Genomic DNA, 22,213 nt, shown 5'->3' on the forward strand with positions numbered 1-22,213 from the left:
CCATGGCCCCCCCCCAATCCCCTAGGACCCCAAGACCCCCCCCCCCCCCCCATGGCCCCCCCCAATCCCCTAGGACCCCAAGACCCCCCCCCCCCCCCCATGGCCCCCCCCAATCCCCTAGGACCCCCAAGACCCCCCCCCCCCCCCCCCCATGGCCCCCCCCAATCCCCTAGGACCCCAAGACCCCCCCCCCCCCCCCATGGCCCCCCCCCAATCCCCTAGGACCCCAAGACCCCCCCCCCCCCCCCCATGGCCCCCCCCAATCCCCTAGGACCCCAAGACCCCCCCCCCCCCCCCCATGGCCCCCCCCCAATCCCCTAGGACCCCAAGACCCCCCCCCCCCCCCCATGGCCCCCCCCAATCCCCTAGGACCCCAAGACCCCCCCCCCCCCCCCATGGCCCCCCCCAATCCCCTAGGACCCCCAAGACCCCCCCCCCCCCCCATGGCCCCCCCCAATCCCCTAGGACCCCAAGACCCCCCCCCCCCCCCATGGCCCCCCCCCAATCCCCTAGGACCCCCAAGACCCCCCCCCCCCCCCCATGGCCCCCCCCAATCCCCTAGGACCCCAAGACCCCCCCCCCCCCCCATGGCCCCCCCCAATCCCCTAGGACCCCAAGACCCCCCCCCCCCCCCATGGCCCCCCCCAATCCCCTAGGACCCCAAGACCCCCCCCCCCCCCCATGGCCCCCCCCAATCCCCTAGGACCCCCAAGACCCCCCCCCCCCCCATGGCCCCCCCCCAATCCCCTAGGACCCCAAGACCCCCCCCCCCCCCCATGGCCCCCCCCAATCCCCTAGGACCCCAAGACCCCCCCCCCCCCCCATGGCCCCCCCCAATCCCCTAGGACCCCAAGACCCCCCCCCCATAGCCCCCCCCCACGACCCCCCCAATCCCCTAGGACCCCAAGACCCCCCCCCATAGCCCCCCCCCACCCCCATAGGACCCCAAGACCCCCCCCCATACCCCCCCCATAGCCCCCCCCAACCCCGTAGGACCCCAAGACCCCCCCATAGCCCCCCCCCACACCCATAGGACCCCCAGACCCCCCCCACAGCCCCCCCATGACCCCCCCCCGCACACAGCCCGCAGCCACTTGGGGTCTCCCCCACTTTATTCTGGGGGGGGGGGACACAGAGAACAACGGGGGGGGGGGCGCTCCGGGGGGGGGGGATCCCACTCCAGGGGGGTCCCGCTGGTGTCTGGGGGGGGTCCCAGAGAACCCCCGGGGGGGTTCCAGGAGGGTCCCAAGAAGGTTCCGGGGGGGGGTCCCATTGTGGGGGGGGCCCCCTGGTGTCCCGGGGGGGCCCCCCCCGCGGGTTCCGGGTGCAGGGGGGGGGGTCCCAGCGCTCGGAGCCCCAGCTGGGCACTGGAGATGCCAGTGTCCTGGGGGGGGGGTCCCGGTGGGGGGTGGGGGTCCCGTTGTCCTGGGGGGGTCCCCTCATCCCGGGGGGGTCCCCATCCCCAGGGGGGGGGTCCCGTTGCCCCGGGGGGGGGCCCGGGGGGGGCCCCTCATCGCTCGGAGCGGCAGGTCGGTGGTGAGGGGGTCGTGCTGGATGGTCTGGTGCAGCATCAGCGCCAGCAGCCCCGCGCGGTTCGTCATGGCCGCGCGCACGTTGCGCTCCTGCTCGAACAGCTCGTCCAGCTTGTACCACTGGGGGGGGGCAGAATTAATTGGGGGGGGGCAGAATTAATTGGGGGGGGGGGCAGAATTAATTGGGGGGGGGGGCAGAATTAATTGGGGGGGGGGGCAGAATTAATTGGGGGGGGGCGTTAATGGGGGGGCACCCAGCTTGTACCACTGGGGGGGGGCAGAATTAATGGGGGGGGGGCAGAATTAATTGGGGGGGGCGTTAATGGGGGGGCACCCTTAGGGCCACCCATAAGGGCCCCCAGGGCCACCCATGGGACCCCGAGGACCTCCCATAGCACCCCGAGGACCACCCATGGGACCCCCCAGGACCACCTGTAGCACCCCCAGGACCACCTGTAGCAACCCAAGGACCACCCATGGGACCCCGAGGACCACCCTTAGCACCCCCAGGACCACCCATGGGACCCCCAGGAACCACCTGTAGCAACCCAAGGACCACCTGTAGCAACCCAAGGACCACCCACAGGACCCCAGGACCACCCTTAGGACCCCAGGACCACCCATGGGACCCCCAGGACCACCCTTGGGTCCCCAGGACCACCCTTAGCACCCCAAGGACCACTCACGGGACCTCAAGGAACACCCTTAGCAACCCAAGGACCACCCATGGGACCCCGAGGACCACCCTTAGCACCCCCAGGACCACCCTTAGCACCCCCAGGACCACCCATGGGACCCCCCAGGGCCACCCTCAGCACCCCCCAGGACCACCCTCAGCACCCCCAGGACCACCCGTAACACCCCAAGGGACCACCCACGGGACCCCAGGACCAGCCTTAGCACCCCAAGGACCACTCACGGGACCCCGAGGAACACCCTTGGGACCCCCAGGACCACCCTCAGCACCCCCAGGACCACCCATGGGGACCCCGAGGACCACCCACGGGACCCCAGGACCACCCACGGGACCCCAAGGGCCTCCCGTGGGACCCCGAGGACCACCCATGGGACCCCCCAGGACCACCTGTAGCAACCCAAGGACCACCCACGGGACCCCAGGACCACCTGTAGCAACCCAAGGACCACCCACGGGACCCCAGGACCACCCTTAGGACCCCCAGGACCACCCATGGGACCCCTAGGACCACCCTTGGGTCCCCAGGACCACCCTTGGGTCTCCTGGACCACCCTTAGCACCCCAAGGACCACTCACGGGACCTCAAGGAACACCCTTAGGACCCCCAGGACCACCCTTAGCACCCCCAGGACCACCCATGGGACCCCGAGGACCACCCTTAGCACCCCCAGGGCGACCCGTGGGACCCCGAGGACCACCCCTTGGGTCCCCTGGACCACCCTTAGCACCCCCAGGACCAACCCATGGGACCCCCAGGGCCAACCTTAGCACCCCCAGGACCACCCTCAGCACCCCCAGGACCACCCTTGGGACCCCCAGGACCACCCTGGGGACCCCCAGGACCACCCATAACAACCCAAGGACCACCCACGGGACCCCAGGACCACCCTTGGGGACCCCAAGGGCCTCCCGTGGGACCCCCCAGGACCACCCTTGGGACCCGGAGGACCACCTGTAGCAACCCAAGGACCACCCACGGGACCCCAGGACCACCCTTAGGACCCCAGGACCACCCATGGGTCCCCAGGACCAGCCTTAGCACCCCAAGGACCACTCACGGGACCCCGAGGACCACCCTTAGCACCCCCAGGACCACCCTTGGGACCCCAGAACCACCCATGGGACCCCGAGGACCACCTGTAGCACCCCCAGGACCACCCGTGGGACTCGGGGGGCACCCGTGGGCGCGGCACCCCACCACGCGGACGCGCTCCAGGTCGACCCTCGGCGCGGCGCAGCTTCTCCCAGCAGTAGTGGCGGTTGCACTTGCGCTTGGGCCACGCGGCAGAAGTCGCCCGTCAGCTCGAAGACGTCGCGCACCAGCGGGCACCCGCACACCTCGTCCGCCGGCACCTGCGCCCAGGGGGTGCCCCCGCCGCGTCACCGGGCGGGGGCCGGAGGGGCGCCCCGTGGCGGTCCCGGGGGCCCACGGGGTGCTTCGGGCGCCCCTGTGGCACCCGTGGGTGCGCCCCGCGCCTCTAGGTGTGCCCCGCAGCGCGCTTTGGGGACCCTATGGCACCCATGGGTGCACCCCACAGCATGGTTCGGGCTCCCTAGGGCACCCATGGGTGCGCCCACACCACCTCTAGGGTGTGCCCTACAGCATGCTTTGGGGACCCTATGGCACCCATGGGGTGCACCTGCACCTCTAGGTGCACCCCCACAGCATGATCCATGCACCCTATAGCACCCATGGGTGCACCCACACCTCTACGTGTGCCCCCACAGCGTGGTTTGGGGACCCTATAGCACCCATGGGTGCACCCCCACAGCATGATCCATGCACCCTATAGCACCCCTGGGTGCACCCACAGCATGCTTTGGGGACCCTATGGCACCCATGGGTGCGCCCACACCTCTAGGTGTGCCCCACAGCATGGTTCAGGCACCCTATAGCACCCATAGGTGCAACCCACAGCATGGTTTGGGCACCCTATAGCACCCATGGGTGCACCTACACCTCTAGATGAGCCTCACGACATGGTTCAGGCACCCTGTAGCACCCATGGGTGCACCCCTAGCCTCACACACCCACCCCCCCAGCACCCACAGCACGATTCCTGCACCCCCCAACCCCCCCAAGCGCGCCCCCAGCACCCGCAGCCACCCCCCAGCACCCCAGGGGAACCCCCCAGCACCCTGGGGTGCCCCCCAGCACCCATGGGTGCCTCACCTTGGGGTCCCGCGAGTGCTCGGGGCACAGCACCTGCAGGCGCTTGCAGTAGGTTTTGCTCTGGGGGTTGTAGACGTCGCAGAACAGGCGGGTGGCCCTGGGGACAGCGGGAGCGCGTCGGGGGTGGCACCCAGGGGTGGGGGGGCACCCGGGGGGGCACCCAGGGGATGTGGGGGGGGTGGGGGTACCCAGGGGACACCCAAGGGACACGGCGGTGGGACACGACACCCTGGGAACATTGAGGGCACCCAGGGGACGTGGGGGGGGGGCAGTGACACCCAGGGGACACCCAGGGGACACAGGGGGGACACCCGGGAGGGGGACACAACACCCTGGGGACATGGGGGGGGGGCACCCAGGGGACACCCCAGGGACATGGGGAGGGGACACGACACCCTGGGGACACTGAGGACACCCTGGGGACTTGGGGGGGGGGCAGTGACACCCAGGGGGACACCCAGGGGACGTGGGGGGGGGACACCCAGGGGACACCCCAGGGACATGGGGGGGCGCCCAGGGGACACAGCTTGGGGGGGGGGGGTGGCACCCAGGTGATGGGGTGGGGGACACCCCCGGGGGACACCCATGGGATACCGGGGGGCTGACACCCGGGGGGGGAGGGGGCACCCATGGGACACCGGGGGAGGGGGTGACACCCAAGGGGGGGGGGGGGGGGGGGGGGGCACTCACCCCTCGATGCGGGTGGGGTACATGGACCCGAAGGACGTCTGGCTCTCGTACTGCCGCGACAGGGGGCTATAGGTGCCGGGGGGGCTACGGCCCCTATAGCCCCCGGGGGGGCTCCTATAGCCCTGGGGGGAGCCCCCTATAGCTCCCGGGGGGGGCTCCTATAGCCCCCAGGGAGCCCCTATAGCCCTGGGGGGAGCCCCTATAGCCCCGGGGGGAGCCCCTATAGCCCCGGGGGGAGCCCCTATAGCCCCGGGGGGGTTAGTAACCCTATAGCCCCAGGGGGGAGAACCCTATAGACACCAGAGGGGATCCTGAAGACACCGGGGGGGGGACCCTATAGAACCTACAGCCCCCTATAGCACCCGACAGGGGGCCTGTGGGGATGGCAGGGCGCCTATGGCAGGCATAAAAGGCCCTATAGCCCCTATAGCACCCAAGGGGCCCAGTAACCCCGAGAGAACCCAATGACAATGTCTGTATGGCCCGTATAGCAGTCACAAGCACCCTGTAACACCTATAGAGCCCAACAGCAAGGTCCATATGGCCCCTACAGCACCCAAAGGAACCCCGTAACACCTTGAGAACCCAACATCAAGGTCCATATGGCGCCTATAGCACCCAAGAGGACCCTGTAACCCCTACAGAACCCAACAGCAAGGTCCATATGGCACCTATACCACCCAAGGGAACCCTGTAACACATTCAGAACCCAACATCAAGGTCCGTATGGCCCATATAGCACCCAAAGGGACTCTATAACACCTATAGAACCCAATATCAAGGTCTGTATGGCACCTATAGCACCCAAAGGCACCCCATATCACCTATAGAACCCAACGACAAGGTCCATATGGCCCCTACAGCACCCAAAGGCACCCCGTAACGCCTATAGCACCCAACATTAATGTCCATATGGCCAATACAGCACCCAAAGGCACCCTATAACACCTATAGAACCCAACGACAAGGTCCATATGGCCCCTACAGCACCCAAAGGGACCCTATAACACCTACACAGCCCAACATCAAGCTCCATATGGCCCCTACAGCACCCAAGGGAACCCATAACACCTACAAAACCCAACATCAAGGTCCATACGGCCCCTGCAGCACCCAAAGGCACCCTATAACACCTATAGAGCCCAACATCAAGGTCCATACGGCCCCTGCAGCACCCAAAGGCCCCCCGCAACACCTCCAGCACCCCACGCGCGGCCCCGGGGCACCCGCGGGTGCCGTTACCTTGGCGTAGCAGCGCTCCATGTGCCGCAGGGCCACCTTGGGGTTGATGGGGTGCCCGCAGGACACGCAGAAGATCTGCAGGTCGGTGTCCTCGCTGTCCCCGTCGTTGGTCTGGGGGGGGGGGGGGGGACACGCACACACCCGTGGGTGCTGGGAGGGGGGCGGGGAGCACCCGTGGGTGCTGGGGGGGGGGGGAGGGGGGGCACCCACCTCCTCGTCCTCGCGGGGCGGGTGCCCCTTGGCGCGGGCGATGAGCCCCTCGAGCTCGTGGAAGCGGCGCTCCATCTCCTGCAGGCGCAGGCGCGCCTGGTGCTGCTCGCGCCGGATGCGCTCCAGCAGCCGCTTGCCGTGCTCCTCCGCCACGCAGGGGCTCTGCTGCCACTGCTGGATCCGCTGCGGCAGGATCTCGTAGATCCGGCTGGGATCCGAGCGGGAGGGAAAGGGGTCAGGGGGGGCACCCCGAGGGGATCCCCGTCACCCTCATATCGCCCCAGGGGTCCCCCATCACCTTGTACCGCCCTAGCACCCCAGGGAGCTGAGATCTGGTTGGGATCTACCATGGGGATCCAGTACAGGATCCGCTGCGGCAGGATCTCGTAGATCCGGCTGGGATCCGGGGGGGGAATGGGGTCAGCGGGGGCACCCTGAGGGGATCCCCGTCACCCTCGTATCGCCCCAGGGGTCCCCCATCACCTCGTACCGCCCCAGGACCCCAGGGAGATGAGATCTGATTGGGATCCGCCATGGGGATCCAGTAGGGGATCCTCTGTGGTGGGATCTCGTAGATCCAGCTGGGATCCGGGGGGGGGAACAGGGTCAGCAGGGGCACCCCGAGGGGATCCCCATCACCCTCGTATCGCCCCAGGGGTCCCCCCATCACCTCGTATCGCCCCAGGACCCCAGGGAGATGAGATCTGGTAGGGATCTAACATGGGGATCCAGTAGGGGATCGCTGCAGCAGGATCTCGTAGATCCGGCTGGGATCCGGGGGGGGAAAGGGGTCAGGGGGGGCACCCCGAGGGGATCCCCGTCACCCTCGTATCGCCCCAGGGGTCTACAAACACCTCAAAATGCCCCAGGGAGCTGAGATCTGGTTGGGATCCACCATGGGGATCCAGTAGGGAATCTGCTGCAGTGGGATCTTGTGGATCCAGTTGGGATCCAGGGGGGTATCAGGGTCAGGGGGGCACCCCGAGGGGATCCCCGTCACCCTCGTATCGCCCCAGGACCCCAGGAAGCTGAGATCTGGTTGGGATCCACCACGGGGATCCAGCAGGGGATCTGCTGGGGCAGGATCTCGTAGATCCAGTTGGGATCGAGGGGGGTAACAGGGTCGGGGGGCACCCCAAGGGGATCCCCGTCACCTTGTGTCACCCCAGGACCCCAGGGAGCTGAGATCTGGTTGGGATCCGCCATGGGGATCCCATAGGGGATCTGCTGGGGCAGGATCTCATAGATCCAGCCAGGATGCGGGGGGGGGGGACTGGGGTCGGGGGGCACCCCGAGGGGTTCCCGATCACCTTGTATCACCCCGGGAATCTGTTCTGATTGGGATCCGCCATGGGGATCCAGTAGGGGATCCGCTGCGGGGGGATCTTGTGGATCCAGTTGGGATCCGGGGGGGTAACGGGGTCGGGGGGCACCCCGCGGGGTCCCTGTCCCCCCGTGTCGCCCCGCGCCACCCCCGACCCCTGGGGCCTGCTCGGGATCCGCTCGGGGATCCAGCGCGGGATCCGCTGCGGGGGGGTCTTGTGGGTCCGGCTGGGATCCCGAGGGGGCACAGGCTCCGTACTGGTGCTCAGCATCCCCGTGACACCCCATACTGGTCTACACTGGTCTGTACTGGTCAGCACTCACTCGGCAGCCAGCTTGACACCACAGGCCTCGCCGCAGCGCTTGCACAGCCCAGGCACCACAAAGACCTACGGCACCTTACGCCGCTTGGCGACGCCCCGTACTGGCCTATACTGGTCCGTACTGGTTTATACTGGTCCGTACTGGCCGGTACTCACTTGGCGGCCAGCTTGACGCCGCAGGCCTCGCTGCAGTACTTGGAGGGCGGCCGCGCGGGGCGGGTGCAGCCGGGGCCCAGGCACTGCCCCAGCCCGGCGGGGTCACGGGCGTCCGGGCGCTCGGGGTGCCGGCTGCGCTCCCGGTGCCGCGGCTTCTGCCGGTGCCGCTTGTAGCGCTCCTCCTTCTGCCGCCGCGCCAGTCACCAGCGGGGCCACCGGTGCTCCCAGTGGCTCCCAGTAAGCCCCGCATGCCCTCCCAGTAACCCCCAGGGCCTCCCATTGGCTCCCAGGTGCCCTCCCAGTAACCCCCAAGGCCTCCCATTGGCTCCCAGTAACCCCCAGGGCCTCCCATTGGCTCCCAGGTGCCCTCCCAGTAACCCCAGGGCCTCCCATTGGCTCCCAGGTGCCCTCCCAGTAACCCCCAGGTGCCCTCCCAGTAACCCCCAGGGCCTCCCATTGGCTCCCAGGTGCCCTCCCAGTAACCCCAGGGCCTCCCATTGGCTCCCAGGTGCCCTCCCAGTAACCCCCAGGTACCCTCCTAGCAACCTCCAGGGCCTCCCAGAAAGCCCCAGGTGCCCTCCCAGTGGCTCCCAGTAACCCTCAAGACATTCCAGGAGCCTTCCCAGTAACACCGAGGGCTCCCAGTAGCTGCCAGTAACCCCCAGGTGCTCTCCCAGTAGCTCCCAGTAACCCCCAGGTGCCCTCCCAGTAACCCTCAGGGCCTTCCCGTAGCTCCCAGTATCCCCCAGGGCCTCCCAGCAACCTCCCCAGTAACCCTCAGGACATCCCGGTAACCCCCAGGGCCTCCCAGTGGCTCCCAGTAACCCCCAGGAGCCCTTTCAGTAACACCAAGGGCCTCCCAGTGGCTCCCAGTGCCCTCCCTGATGCTCCCAGTAGTTCCCAGTGGCTCCCAGCGCCACCCAGCACCCTCCCTGATGCTCCCAGAGGCTCCCAGCACCTTCCCAGTGCCCCCCAGCACCCTCCCTGATGCTCCCAGTGGTTCCCAGTGGCCCCGCACCTTCTTGTCCGACTTCTTCTCCCGCCGCTTGACGTGCTTGACCTTGACGGCGCGCTTGCGCAGGACGGGGTCGAGGAAGGGGGCGTCCTCGGGGTCACTGAGCCACGGCTGCGGGGACACGGCACGCGTCAGCCCCCCAAAAACACCCCAAAAACACAGAAAATGGTAAAAGAGGTGCTAGAGACACTCAAAATGGTGAATAAAGAAACCGAAACCACGCGAAAATGTGCCCGAAGCATGCAAACGGGAGGAAAAAAGCACCAAAAATTTGAAAGTGGGAGAAAAAAGGCACCAAAAGTGTTCAAAGGGAAGAAAAAAGGAACCAAAACCACGCAAAAAAGTGAAAAAAAGGCACCAAAAGCACACAAAAAGGTGCCAAAATTACAAAAAGCTATGCCAAAACCGTGCAAAAACTGCCAGAAAAAGTGGGAAAAGGCACCAAAAATGCAAAAACAGGAGAAAAAGGACACGAAAACCCCACAAAAAGGTGGACAAAGACACCAAAACCCTGCAAAAAAGGTGAAAAAAGACACAAAAACATGCAAAGAGGTAAAAATGTGCCCAAAGCGCCCCAAAAATTGAAAAAATGTGTCCAAAAACATGCCAAAAGACAGAAATACGGTGTCCAAGTAGTGCAAAAAAGGACCAAAATCATGAAAAAAGGCAGAAAAAGATGCTAAAAATGGGGGAAAAGGCACCAAAAACTTGCAAAAACGTGGACACAGGTGCCCAAACTGTGCAAAAATGCAAACAAAGGTGCAAAAAATGTACGAAACAACGGAAAAGTGCCAGAAAAGTAAAAAGAAAGGCAAAAAAGTTCTAAAAACATAAAAAAGTGAAAAAACGCAACAAAACCACAAAAATGCAAACAAAGCATGCAAACAAGCGTAAAAGCGGCCTAAATACGCTTAAAAAATACCCTAAACTCACTCAAAACATAACTTAAGGGACCAAAGGTGCATTAACGCGATTCAACACCTTAAAAACACGCCCCGACGTCCTAATTTGGGAAAATTGGGGTGATTCCAGGTGACTTGGGGTCCCCGAACCAGATTTTAGGCCATTTTAGGGCAATTCCCGTGGGATTTGGGGTCCCCGGAACAGAATTTGGGGCACTTTGGGATAATTTTTGTGGGATTTGGGGTCTTTAGGACAGATCTTGGTGCATTTTAAGGTAATTACAGAAGAATTTAGGTGCCCTGCAGCGGAATTTAGAGCATTTGGGGGGAATTCCAAGGGAACTGGGGTTCCTGGAGCACAGTTTGAGGCATTTGGGGGCAATTCTGGTGAGATTTGTCATCCCCGGACCCAAATTTGGGGCAATTTGGGTTGATTCTGGCAGGATTTGTCGTCCCCAGAGCAGAATTCGGGGCACTTTGGGTTGATTCTGTCAGGATTTGTCGTCCCTGTACCACAATTTGGGGCACTTTGGGACAATTCTGTTGGGATTTGGCATTCCCAGAGCAGAATTTGGGGCACTTTTGGTCAATTCTGGACAAATTTGTCGTTCCCAGACCAGAATTTGGGGCACTCTGGGTTCAAGCTTTTAGGATTTAGTGTCTCTGGACCAGAATTCGGGCCACTTTGGGGCAGTTCTGGCCTTATTTATCACCTCTGGCCCAGAATTCGGGGCCCTTTGGGTCAATTTTGGACGAATTTGTCGTCCCCAGACCAGAATTCGGGGCCCTTTGGGTCAATTTTGGATGAATTTGTCGTCCCCAGGCCAGAATTCGGGGCCCTTTGGGTCAATTTTGGATGAATTTGTCGTCCCCAGGCCAGAATTCGGGGCCCTTTGGGTCAATTTTGGATGAATTTGTCGTCCCCAGGCCAGAATTCGGGGCCCTTTGGGTCAATTTTGGATGAATTTGTCGTCCCCAGACCAGAATTCGGGGCCCTTTGGGTCAATTTTGGATGAATTTGTCATCCCCAAACCAGAATTCGGAGCGCTTTGGAGACGTTCTGGTGGGATTTGTCACCCCCAGCCCAGAATTTGGGGCACTCTGGGGCGATTCCTGCAGGATTTGTCACCCCCAGCCCAGAGTTTGAGCCACTTTGGGCCGTTTCTGGCCGTATTTATCCCCCCCCCCCGGCCCAGAATTTGGGGCCGTTTCCCGCGTTTTCGGGTGGATTCGGGGCGGAGGGGGGGCTACGCACCAGCCCGTGCTCGTCGAAGGCGCCGGCGCAGAGCTCCTGGTAGAGCCGGGGGTCGAGCGGCAGCTCCTCGTCCGAGAGGCTCTCGGGGGGCCCCGCCGCCCCCAGCTGCTCCTTCAGCAGCTCCAGCTCCCCCTCGCGCCCCCGCACCAGCTGGGGGGGGGTCAGCACCCACCCGCCGGGGGGGGGCGGCGACACCCCCGACCCGGGGACCCCCAAATTCCCCCACCCCCACCCCCGCGGTCAGGGGGAGGACCCAGGACCCCTCCCCAAGCACCCAGGGGACCCCCTACAGGGACCCACAGCAGACCCGGGGCCCCCCCGTAGGGCAAAGGACCCCCACTGCGGGCCCCAAGACCCCCCTAAGGTGCCCAGGACCCCTCCCAAGACCCCCCCAATGTCCCCGAGACCCCCCCCAAGGTCACCAAGACCCCTCCAAGGTCCCCAAGAACACCCCTAACATCCCCAGGACCCCCCCAATGTCCTCAAGACCCCCCCACCAATGTCCCCAAGACCCCCCTCCAATGTCCCCAAGACCCCCTAACATCCCCAACCCCCCCCAATATCCCTAAGACCCCCCCCCCCACATCCCGCAAGAACTCCCCTAATGTCCCCAAGACCCCCCCTAAGGTCCCCAAGACCCCCCCGTGGCACTCAGGACCCCCCCTAACAGGACCCAGGACCCCCCCAGTGGCACCCTGGTGTTTTGGGGACCCCGGCCCCCCCCCAGCGGGACCCCCCAGCCCCCCCGGGAAGGGCCGCGGGTGACTCACCGAGGACGGGAAGTATTTGTAGGATTCCTGGGGGGGGGAAAGGACGCGTCAGGGACAGCGGGGGGGGGCGTGGGGACACGTCAGGGACACGGGGACAACACGGGACAGGGTGACACAGGGACACGGGACGGGATGACACGGGGACACGGGGACGTGGCGGGGACAGATGGAGGACACACAGAACGCATCGGGGACACGGGGACGGACATGGGGACACGGGGATGGGGACACGGGGATGGACATGGGGACACGTTGGGGACATAAATATGGACAAGGGGACAGACACGGGGACACACTGGGGCGTAAATATAGACACAGGGACATGTTGGGGACATGAATACGGACACGGGGACAGACGTGACAGACACGGGGACACACTGGGGACACAGATATGGACACGGGGACAGACAAGACAGACATGGGGACACGTCGGGGACACAAATATGGACATGGGGACATGTTGGGGACACAAATACGGACACAGAGACAGACAGGACACACGTGGGGACATAAATACGGACACGGGGACATGTTGGGGACACAAATACCGACATGGGGACAGCCAGGACAGACACGGGGACACACTGGGGACACAAATATGGACATGGGGACACGCTGGGGACACAAATATGGACACAGAGACAGACAGGACAGACATGGGGACGTAAATACAGACACGGGGACACGTTGGGGACAGATATTGACATGGGGACACATTGGGGACACGAATATGGACACGGGGACAGACGAGACAGACGTGGGGACACGTCGGGGACACAAATATGGACATGGGGACACGTTGGGGACACAAATACAGACATGGGGACAGCCAGGACAGACACAGGGACACAAATATGGACACGGGGACACGCTGGGGACATAAATACGGACACGGGGACAGACGGGGGGACACGCCACCACCCCGTTACACACACGAGGGCAACGCGGGGCACGCCGCGAAGCGCCGGCACTCGCAGACGCGTGACACAGGGGGGACACGGAGGGGACACGGGTGACACGGAGGGGACAGGGGACTCACGCGGGCGCGCAGCTGGCACTGCCGCAGGCGGCACTTCTGGCGGATCTTGTTGGGGCCGCCGAACTTCTTCATGTCGCGGCAGAAGTCGCACTGCCCGCAGTCCTCGGGGCGCCGGCACGCCTCGCACTCCCCGCACATCCGGGCGGAGCGCTTGATCTGCGGGGGACAGGGAGGGGACGGAGAGGGGACAGGGAGGGGACAATATGAGGAGAGCGAGGAGACAGCACGGGAGCAGGGAGGGGATGATGTGGGGAAACGGAGGGGACATCCAGGGGACGATAAGGGGGCACCCAGGACTTAATATGGGGACGGTGAAGGGACTTCCAGGGGATAATGTGGGGACATCCAGGGGATAATGCAGGGACAGTGAGGGCACATCCAGGGGACAACGCGGGGACAGCGAGGGGACAGTCAAGGGATAACGAGGGGACAGTGAGAGGATATCCAGGGGACAATGAGGGGACAGCAAGGGGACATCCGGGGGCTGGAATGGGGACGGTGAGGGGACAGACAGAGGATAACGTGGGGACATCCAGGGGACACCCAAGGGATAATGTGGGGACAGTGAGGGGACAAAACGGGGACAGGAAAGGGCCATCCCGGGGACAATGTGGGGACAATGAGGGGACAATGAAGGGACAGCCAGGGGACGGCAACTGCGATAAAAGAGGGACAGTGAGGGGACAAACAGAGGATAATCGGGGGACATCCAGGGGACATGCAAGGGATAACGTGGGGACAGTGAGGGGACAGTGAGGGGACAATATGGGGACAGCGAGGGGACATCCAGGGGATAATGCAGGGACAGCGAGGGGACATCCAGGGGATAATGCAGGGACAGCGAAGGGACAGCAAGGGGACAATATGGGGACATCCAGGGGACAACGAGGGGACAGTGTGGGCGTGGAGGCACTGAGGGATTTGGGGACAGGAGGGACACGGGGCTGGGGACATTGGGGGCGGTCTGGGGGCAGGAAGGACAGCGGGGGGGGGGGTCCTTCGTGGGGGCTGTGGGGACCCGGGGGTGACGATGGGGACCCGGGGAAGGGGGCGGGGTGAGGCCGGACCTTGGCGGCGCGGCCCTGCTCCAGCGCCAGCTCCTGCGCCTTGGCGCTCTCGTGCTCCCGCTCCTTCTCCCGCGACTTCTTGTGCCGGTAGCGGATCTCCAGGCCGGGGTCCTTCTCTTTGGGGACAGGGGGGGACGTCAGCGGGGTCCCCAGACCCCCGGGGGGGGGGTTGGGGGGGGGGTCTCACCGCGGCACTGCAGGCAGTACCACTCGCGGATGGCCTTGGCCATCTTCTCGGTGATGTTGATGCAGTCGCCGTGGAACCACTCGTTGCAGTTGTCGCAGCCGCTGCGGGGACACCCCCAGGGGGGCGCCGTGTCCCGGGGCTGCCCCCCCCCACCCCGAAAGGGGGGACGCGGGGTCCCGGGGGGGGGGGGGTGACACCCCAAACCCAAAAGGACCCCGGTATCCCAGTGCCGCCACCCCCAAGGGGACCCCCGCGTGCAGGTGCCACCACCCCAAACCTACGGGACCTGGGTGCCCCCCCCCAAAGGGCCCCACGCCCCCCTGCCCCCCCCCAAAGAACCCCACACCCCCGTGTCCCACCCCAAAGGACCCCGCACCCCCGTGCGCCCCCCCCAAAGGACCCCGCACCCCCATGCCCCCCCCCCAAAGGACCTTGTGGCCCCGTGCCCCTAAAAGACCCCAAAACCCGACAACCCCCCCCAAAGACCCCCCCCCAGTCCTGGTGTCCCCCCAAAAAAACCCCCACCCCAGTGCCCCCCCCGACCCCCTTGCCCCCCCCCACCCCCATATCCCAATGCTCCCCCCCCCAAAGGACCCCACATCCTGGTACCCCCCCCCCACCCAAAAAAAAACAACCCACCCCAATACCCCCCCCAAAAAGCCCACCCCCCAGTGCCCCCCCTCTCACATCATGAAGCAGTTGATGTCGGGCTTGCGGCACACGCAGTACACGGGGGCGTTCTCCTCCCCCCCCGGGCCCGCCTCCGCGTCCGAGAACTCGCTGTCCTGGGGGGGGCGGCGACAAAAAAGGGGGGGTCAAGGAGGGGCACAAAGGGGGGGGCACAAAAGTGGGGGTTGTAAAGGGGGGGGGCACAAAGGGGGACCCTGGTTTGTGGGGATGTGAAGGGGAGGATGTAAAGGGGGGGGGGGGCACGGAAAGATCCCATTGGGGGGCGTGAGGGGACCCCATCGGGGGGGGGGGGCACAAAGGGACCCCATCGGGGGGGGGCACAAAGGGAACCCTTTTGGGGGGGGGGGGACGTGAAGGGACCCCATAGGGGGGCACAAAGCAGGGATACAAAAGGGGGGGGGGGGGCACAAAAAAGGGGGGGGGCAACAAGGGACCCCGGGGGGGGTGGGCACGGACATGGGGACCCCATGGGGGGGGCACAAAGGGGAGGAGAGACGGGAACAGGGACCCCTTTGGGGGGGGGGCTCACGAGGGGACCGCTCCGAGGGGGGGGACACGAAAGGACCCGGGGGAGGGGGGCACAAAGGGGGGAGTGGACACGAAGGGACCCCATTTTGGGGGGGGGGGGTCACGAGGGGACCCCATGGGGGTGGCACAAGGGGGAGGTGACAGGAGGGGACCCCGGGAGGGGGGGGCACAAGGGGGGGGCACCGAGGGGTGGGGGACACTGGGGGGGGGGGGGGGGGGGGACCCGAGCGGCCCCCGATGCGTTGGGACCCAAAGGGGCCCCATGGGGGGGGGGTGAGGGGACCCCAAGGAGGGAGGGGGACACCCAAAGGACCCCCCCCCCGGGCCCGCCGCCGCCCCCCGCCCCTCACCATCTTTGTCGCCGCCGCTCTCCCCTCACGGCCGCCCCGCCGGAAGTGGAACTGAGGCCGCGACTTCCGCTTCCGGTAACCGCCCCCCTCCCCGAACCCGCCCGCCCACCCCAAAATGGCGGCGGCGCCTGCGCGGGGCGGGGACAAAATGGCGGCGTGGGAGGGGGCAAGATGGCGGCCGCCAGTGGGGGCGGCCATGTTGGGGGCGGGACGGGGGCGTACGGGGACAGGGGGATTTGGGGACATGGGGACGTGGGGACATGGGGACATTGGGACAGGGGCACATGGGGAGATAAGGACGTGGGGACATGGAGATATGGGGACATGGGGACATTGGGGTGTGGGGACACAGGGATCTGGGGACATCTGGACATGGGGACACGGGGACATGGGGACATGGGGACATGGGGACACGGGGACATGGGGATATGGGGACACGGGGATATGGGGACATGGGGATATGGGGATGTGGGGACATCTGGACAGGGCGATATGGGGACATAAGGACACAGGGACGTTGGGATGTGGGGACATGGGGACATGGGACACTGGGACATGGGGACTTGGGGACATTGGGACATGGGGACATCTGGACTGGGGACATGGGACATGGGGTGTGGGACATGGGGACGTTGGGACATTGGGACATGGGGACATGGGGACATGGGGACATGGGGACATTGGGACAAGGCGATATGGGGACAGGGGGACACGGGGATGTTGGGATGTGGGGACATGGGACATCTGGACACAGGGATATAGGACGTGGGGACGTGGGACACTGGGACATGGGGACACAGGGACATGGGACATGGGGACATGGGGACAAGGGGACATTGGGACATCTGGACATGGGTGTGTGGGGACATGGAGACTTTGGGACATGGGGACATAATGACACGGGGACACTGGGATGTGGGACATGGGACACTGGGACATGGGGACATGGGGACACTGGGACATCTGGACATGGGGATGTGGGACACAGGGATACAGGACATGGGGACTTTGGGACACTGGGACATGGGGACCTGGGGATATGGGGACATGAGGACATCGGGGACATCTGGGGACATGGGGACAAGTCGGGGCCCAGGGGGCCAGGAAGCCGCAAGGGACACGCGGCGGGGACGAAGACACAACGCGACGACGTGGTGACGTGTGACAACGTAACGACGTGTGACAACGTAACGATGTGTGACAACGTAACGACATGTGACAACGCGCGGTGACACGTGACAAGGCGCGGTGACAGGTGACAAGGCGCGGCGACACGTGACAAGGCGCGGCGACACGTGACAACACGGTGACAGGTGACAAGGCGGTGACAGGTGCCACCGCGGCGCCACCGCCGCCCTCACTGCGCCGCCTCCCCGGGGCGCTGCAGCTGCTCCAGCTCCTCGGCCAGCCTGGGGACAGCGGGGTGGCACCGGGCGGTCCCCGGGGGACACGGGGACACCGAGGGGACACGAGGGGACACGAGGGGACACGAGGGGACACCCACCTGTCCCTGCGCCGTAGCCGGGCCTGCCGCTGGCTGGTGGCCGCCCCCAGGCGCCCCCGCGCCCCCCGGTTCTCCCGCTGCAGCAGCCACCTGCGTCCCCACGGGGACAGGAGGGGACGGGGGGGACACGGCGGTGTCCCCAAGGGGACGGGAGGGGACGGGGAGGACACGGCGGTGTCCCCAAGGCGGGGTGGGGGTGGCGGGGAAACACGGCGGTGTCCCCGAGGGGACGGGGAGGGGACTCACGTGGCCACGCGCGCCTCGGGGCCCAGCTGCGCCTCGACGGCTTCTGGGGGGGGGACAGCGGGGACACGGGGGGGACATTGGGGACACGGGGGGGACATCGGGGGCGGGGAGGGGACATCGGGGGCGGGGAGGGGACAGCGGGGACGGGGAGGGGACAGCGGGGGCCGCTCACCCTGCCTCAGCAGCTCGTCCCTCGCGGCCTCCAGGCGCGCCAGCTCGGCCTGCAGCGCGGCCGGGGACTGCGGGGACACCGGGTGAGGGCGCGGGGACGGGAGGGGACACCGGGGGGACACCGGGGGGGACACCGGGGGGGACACGGGGCTCACGTGCGCCTCCTGCAGCCGCTTGTGCTCCTCCATCAGCGCGTCGAGCTGCCGCCAGAAGTCCTGCCTGCGGGGACACCCGCGGGGGCGGGTGACACACGTGTGCGGGGACACGTGACACACGCGTGGGGACGCGTGACACGCGTGCGGGGACGCGTGACACGCCTGTGCCGCCCGTGAGCCGCCCGTGTCCCCCACCTGTGTCCCCGGCGGAGGTGCCGCAGGCGTCCCCGCTGCGCCCCCGCCCCCTCCAGGTCCTGCTGGCGGCCCTCGCACAGCTGGCGGCGCCTGCGGGGTCGGAGGGCGGGGGGCGCGGGGTCAGAGGGCACCGGGGGGGGTCAGGGGTCACAGGGGGGTTGGAGGGGTCAGGGGTCACCAAGGGATTGGAGGGGTCAGGGGTCATGGGGGGTTGGAGGGGTCAGGGGTCACCAGGAGGGGTCAGGGGTCACGGGGGTTGCAGGGGTCAGAGGTCACGGGGAGGGGTTGGAGGGGTCAAGGGTCACGGGGGTTGGAGGGGTCAGGGGTCACCAGGAGGGGTCAGGGGTCACAGAGGGGTTGCAGGGGTCAGGGGTCACAGGAGGTTGCAGGGGTCAGAGGTCACCAGGAGGGGTCGGAGGGGTCAGGGGTCACCGAGGGGGTCAGAGGGGTCAAGGGTCACCAGGGGTCAGCGGACACTCGGGGTCAGGGGTCCCCAGGGGATGGTTGGGGTCAAAGGTCAGCAGGATGCCAGGAGAGGGGTTGCCGGGGAGGGTCAGAGGTCAGCTGGGGGTCAGAGGGGTCAAGGGTCACGGAGGGGGTCAGAGGGATCAGAGGTCAGAGGGTGCTGAGGGTCAGGGGTCACCCGGGGGGGGCCGCGGCCCCACCCCCCGCTGACCTTTGCCCTTCGGCCTCCACTTCCTCCCAGCGCAGCCGCGCCACCCGCAGCGCCTCTGGGGGGGGGACAGGGGCATGAGGGGGGGGGGGGGGGGGGGGGGGGCACGGCCCCGGGGCGTGCTGGGAAAGGGGGGGGGGGGGAATGGGGGGGGGGGGGCACGGCCCCGGGGCGCGCTGGGAGCGCGGCCTCACCGCGCTGCTGCTGCCAGAGCCCCTCGAGCGCCGCCAGCTGCTCCTCCACTGCGCCACGGGCTCAGCGCCGGGGGGGGGGCCTCCAGGTTTCGGGGGCCCCCCCCCAAGCCCCGTGGGTTTTGGGGTTCCCCCCCGTGGGTGTTGGGGTCCCCCCCATTGATTTTGGGGCCCCCCCTCGTGGATTTGGGGGTCCCCGCCATGGGTTTTGGGGTCCTCCCCCATGGATTTTGGGCTCCTTCCATTGATTTTGCCCCCCCCCCCCCATGGATTTCGGCCCCCCTCCCCCATTGTAATTGGGCACCCTGTAGATTTTGGGGTCCCTCCATGGATTTCGGGGTCCCCCCGTTGATGTTGGCGTCCTCCTCATTGATTTGGGCTCCCCCCCATGGATTTTGGGGTCCCCCCGCATGGATTTTGGGGTCCCCCCCATGGATCTTGGGGTCCCCCCCGTGGATCTTGGGTTCACTTCCATGGATTTTGGGGCCCCCCCACCGATGTTGGGGTCCCCCCCTCTGATTTTGGGGTCCCCCCATGGACTTTGGGATCTCCCCATGGATGTTGGGGTCCCCCCCCCCGTTGATTTTGCCCCCCCCCATTGATTTTGTAGTCCCCCCCTACTGATGTCGGGGTCCCCCCATGGATTTTGGTCTCCCCCAATGGCTTTTACGGTCCCCCCCTTGGATTTTGGGATCCCCCCCGTGGATTTCGGGGTCCCCCCCTTGGATTTCGGCCCCCCCCCCGGGGACTCACGCTGCTCCAGGTGCCGCCGCAGCTCCTCGCTGTGGCCCTGAGCCTCCGCCAGCTCCTGCGCCCGGGCCTGGCAGGCTGGGGACAGACGTGGGGACAGGGGGACAGAGGGACAGGGGGACGGACAAGGGGACAAGGGGACAGGGGGACGGACACCCAGGGGGACGGACAAGGGGACAAGGGACAGGGGGACAGGGGGGCAGGCACCCAGGGGGACAGGGGGGCAGGGGGACGGACACCATGGGGACAGAAGGGCAGGAACCCATAGGGACCAATGGGGTAGCCACCTGTGGGGACAGAGGGACGGACATCTATGGGGACAGAGGGACGGACATCTATGGGGACAGAGGGACGGACACCCGTGGGGACAGGGGGACAGAAAGCCATGGGACAGGGGAAGGGGACAAGGGACACCCACGGGGACGGGCACCTGTGGGGACAGGAGGACGGCCCCCCAAGGGGACAGCCCCCCATGGGGACGGACAGACAGCCACCCGTGGTACCAAAGGGCCAGGGGGACAGACAGCCGTGGGGACAAGGGGACGGACCCCCCGGGGCCAGCGCCTGTCCCCGCGGGCGCTCACCTTGGTGCAGAGCCCGGATCCGCGCCAGCAGCGCCTCCACCCGCGGTCCCCCTGCGCGGGGACGGTGTGGGGACGGAGCCACGGGGACGGAGCCCGTGGGGACACGGGGGACACGGGAGGGACAGAGGGACACGGGGGGGGGACGGCAGGGACACGCACCCTGCGCCGGCGGGGTGGGAAGCTCCTCACCGCCACCATGGCCGACCCTGGAGGGGGACGAACGCCCTTCAGCCGCCATCGCCAGCCCTGGGCGTTGTGGCGAGGGGACAGGAGGGGACGGAGGGGACGGAGGGGACAGCAGGGACAGGAGGGGACAGGAGGGGACGGAGGGGACAGCAGGGGACAGGGGACAGGAGGGGACAGAGCCACCACGTCCCCTGTGGCCTCCTCACCCTGCGCAGCCTCCTCCATGGCGCCGCCGGGCAGCGATGGCGGGCGGGCTCCTCCTGCCTCTCGGCGCTCTTTTTTCCTCGGTTTTTCCTCCTTTTTTCCCCTCACCGATCCCCGCTTTTTCCTCTCGGCGATTCCTGACGTTTTTTAACGGATTTTCTCACCTTTTCTCTGTCAGTTTTTACCGGCTTTTCCTCTCAGCGATTCCCGTCAGCGATTCCCGCCCTTTTCTCTCAGCTTTTCTTTCCTCTCCCCTTTTCTTTCCTCTCATTTTTTCTTTCCTTTTCTAACAGATTTTCCCACCTTTTCCTGTCAGCAATTAATACTACCTTTTCCTTCCAGCTTTTTGTCGCTTTTTCTGTCAATTTTTCCCACCTTTTTCTCTCAGTTCTTGCCTTTCCTATCAGTTTTTACCTCGTTTTTTGCTTTTTCCCATCAGCTTATTTCCTTTCTTCTTGCTTTTTCCTTTCAGCTTATCTCATTTTTACCTTTTCCTTTCAGCTTTTCTTGCTTTTTCCCCCTTTTGCCTTTTCCTCTCCGTTTTTCCTGCCTTTTCCTGTCAGCTTTTATTCTTTTCTTCTTGCTTTTCCCCATCAACTTTTTTTCTGCCTTTTCCCCTCTGTTCTTTTTGCCTTTTTCTTCCAGCTTTTCCTCAGTATTTCCTGCCTTTTCTGTCAGTGAGATTCTTCCCTTTTCCTCCCATTCCTCCCACCCTTTTCTAACAACCTTTCCCACTCTTTTCTAACAGCTTTTCACACCTTTTTCTCTCAGCAATTCCCACCTTTTCAGTTTTTCCTACCTTTTCCTGCCCTTTCCTCTTTTTCCTACCTTTTTCTCTCTGCTCTTCCCTTTCCCATCAACTTTCCTTGCCTTTTCCTGTCACATTTTCTCTTTTTTCTCTCACCTTTTCTTGCCCTTTTCCTCAGCTTTTCATGCCTTTTCCTGTCAGTGATTCCTGACTTTTCCTCTCATCTTTTCTTTCATTTTTTCTCCCACGTTTTCCCACCTTTTCCTCTCAGCTTTTCTTGCCCTTTTTCTCAGCTTTTCCAACATTTTCCTCTCAGCAATTCCTGCCTTTTTCTCTCAGCTTTTCCCACCTTTTCCTCCCAGCTTTTCTTGCCCTTTTCCTCAGCTTTCTCTGAGTTTTTCTCTCAGCTTTCCAACTTTTTCTCTCTCAGCTTTTCTTGCCCTTTTTTGCAGCTTTT

The 22,213-nt window shown here is 65.2% G+C and overlaps 1 protein-coding gene across 1 annotated transcript; it reads right to left on the reverse strand.

Annotated features, from left to right (window-relative positions):
- Positions 1–1,413: 1,413 nt before the first annotated feature.
- Positions 1,414–20,871, reverse strand: LOC308187368 (uncharacterized protein). Its single transcript, XM_080609520.1, is given in 26 exon segments — positions 1,414–1,652; positions 3,428–3,451; positions 3,453–3,506; positions 3,508–3,582; positions 4,403–4,499; positions 5,093–5,142; positions 6,335–6,445; positions 6,545–6,752; positions 8,347–8,531; positions 9,365–9,472; positions 11,519–11,668; positions 12,289–12,315; positions 13,328–13,483; positions 14,395–14,510; positions 14,582–14,682; positions 15,269–15,366; positions 16,150–16,738; positions 17,081–17,743; positions 17,900–17,942; positions 18,072–18,138; positions 18,226–18,289; positions 18,421–18,510; positions 19,097–19,151; positions 19,288–19,335; positions 20,038–20,112; positions 20,619–20,871. Coding segments are annotated over 26 exon segments (3,705 nt in total). The 5' UTR covers positions 20,857–20,871; the 3' UTR covers positions 1,414–1,439.
- Positions 20,872–22,213: the final 1,342 nt, after the last annotated feature.

The sequence above is a fragment of the Anser brachyrhynchus genome (genome assembly GCF_964034855.1).
Source record: "Anser brachyrhynchus genome assembly, contig: SCAFFOLD_530, whole genome shotgun sequence".
In the NCBI taxonomy this organism is placed as follows: Eukaryota; Metazoa; Chordata; class Aves; order Anseriformes; family Anatidae; genus Anser; species Anser brachyrhynchus.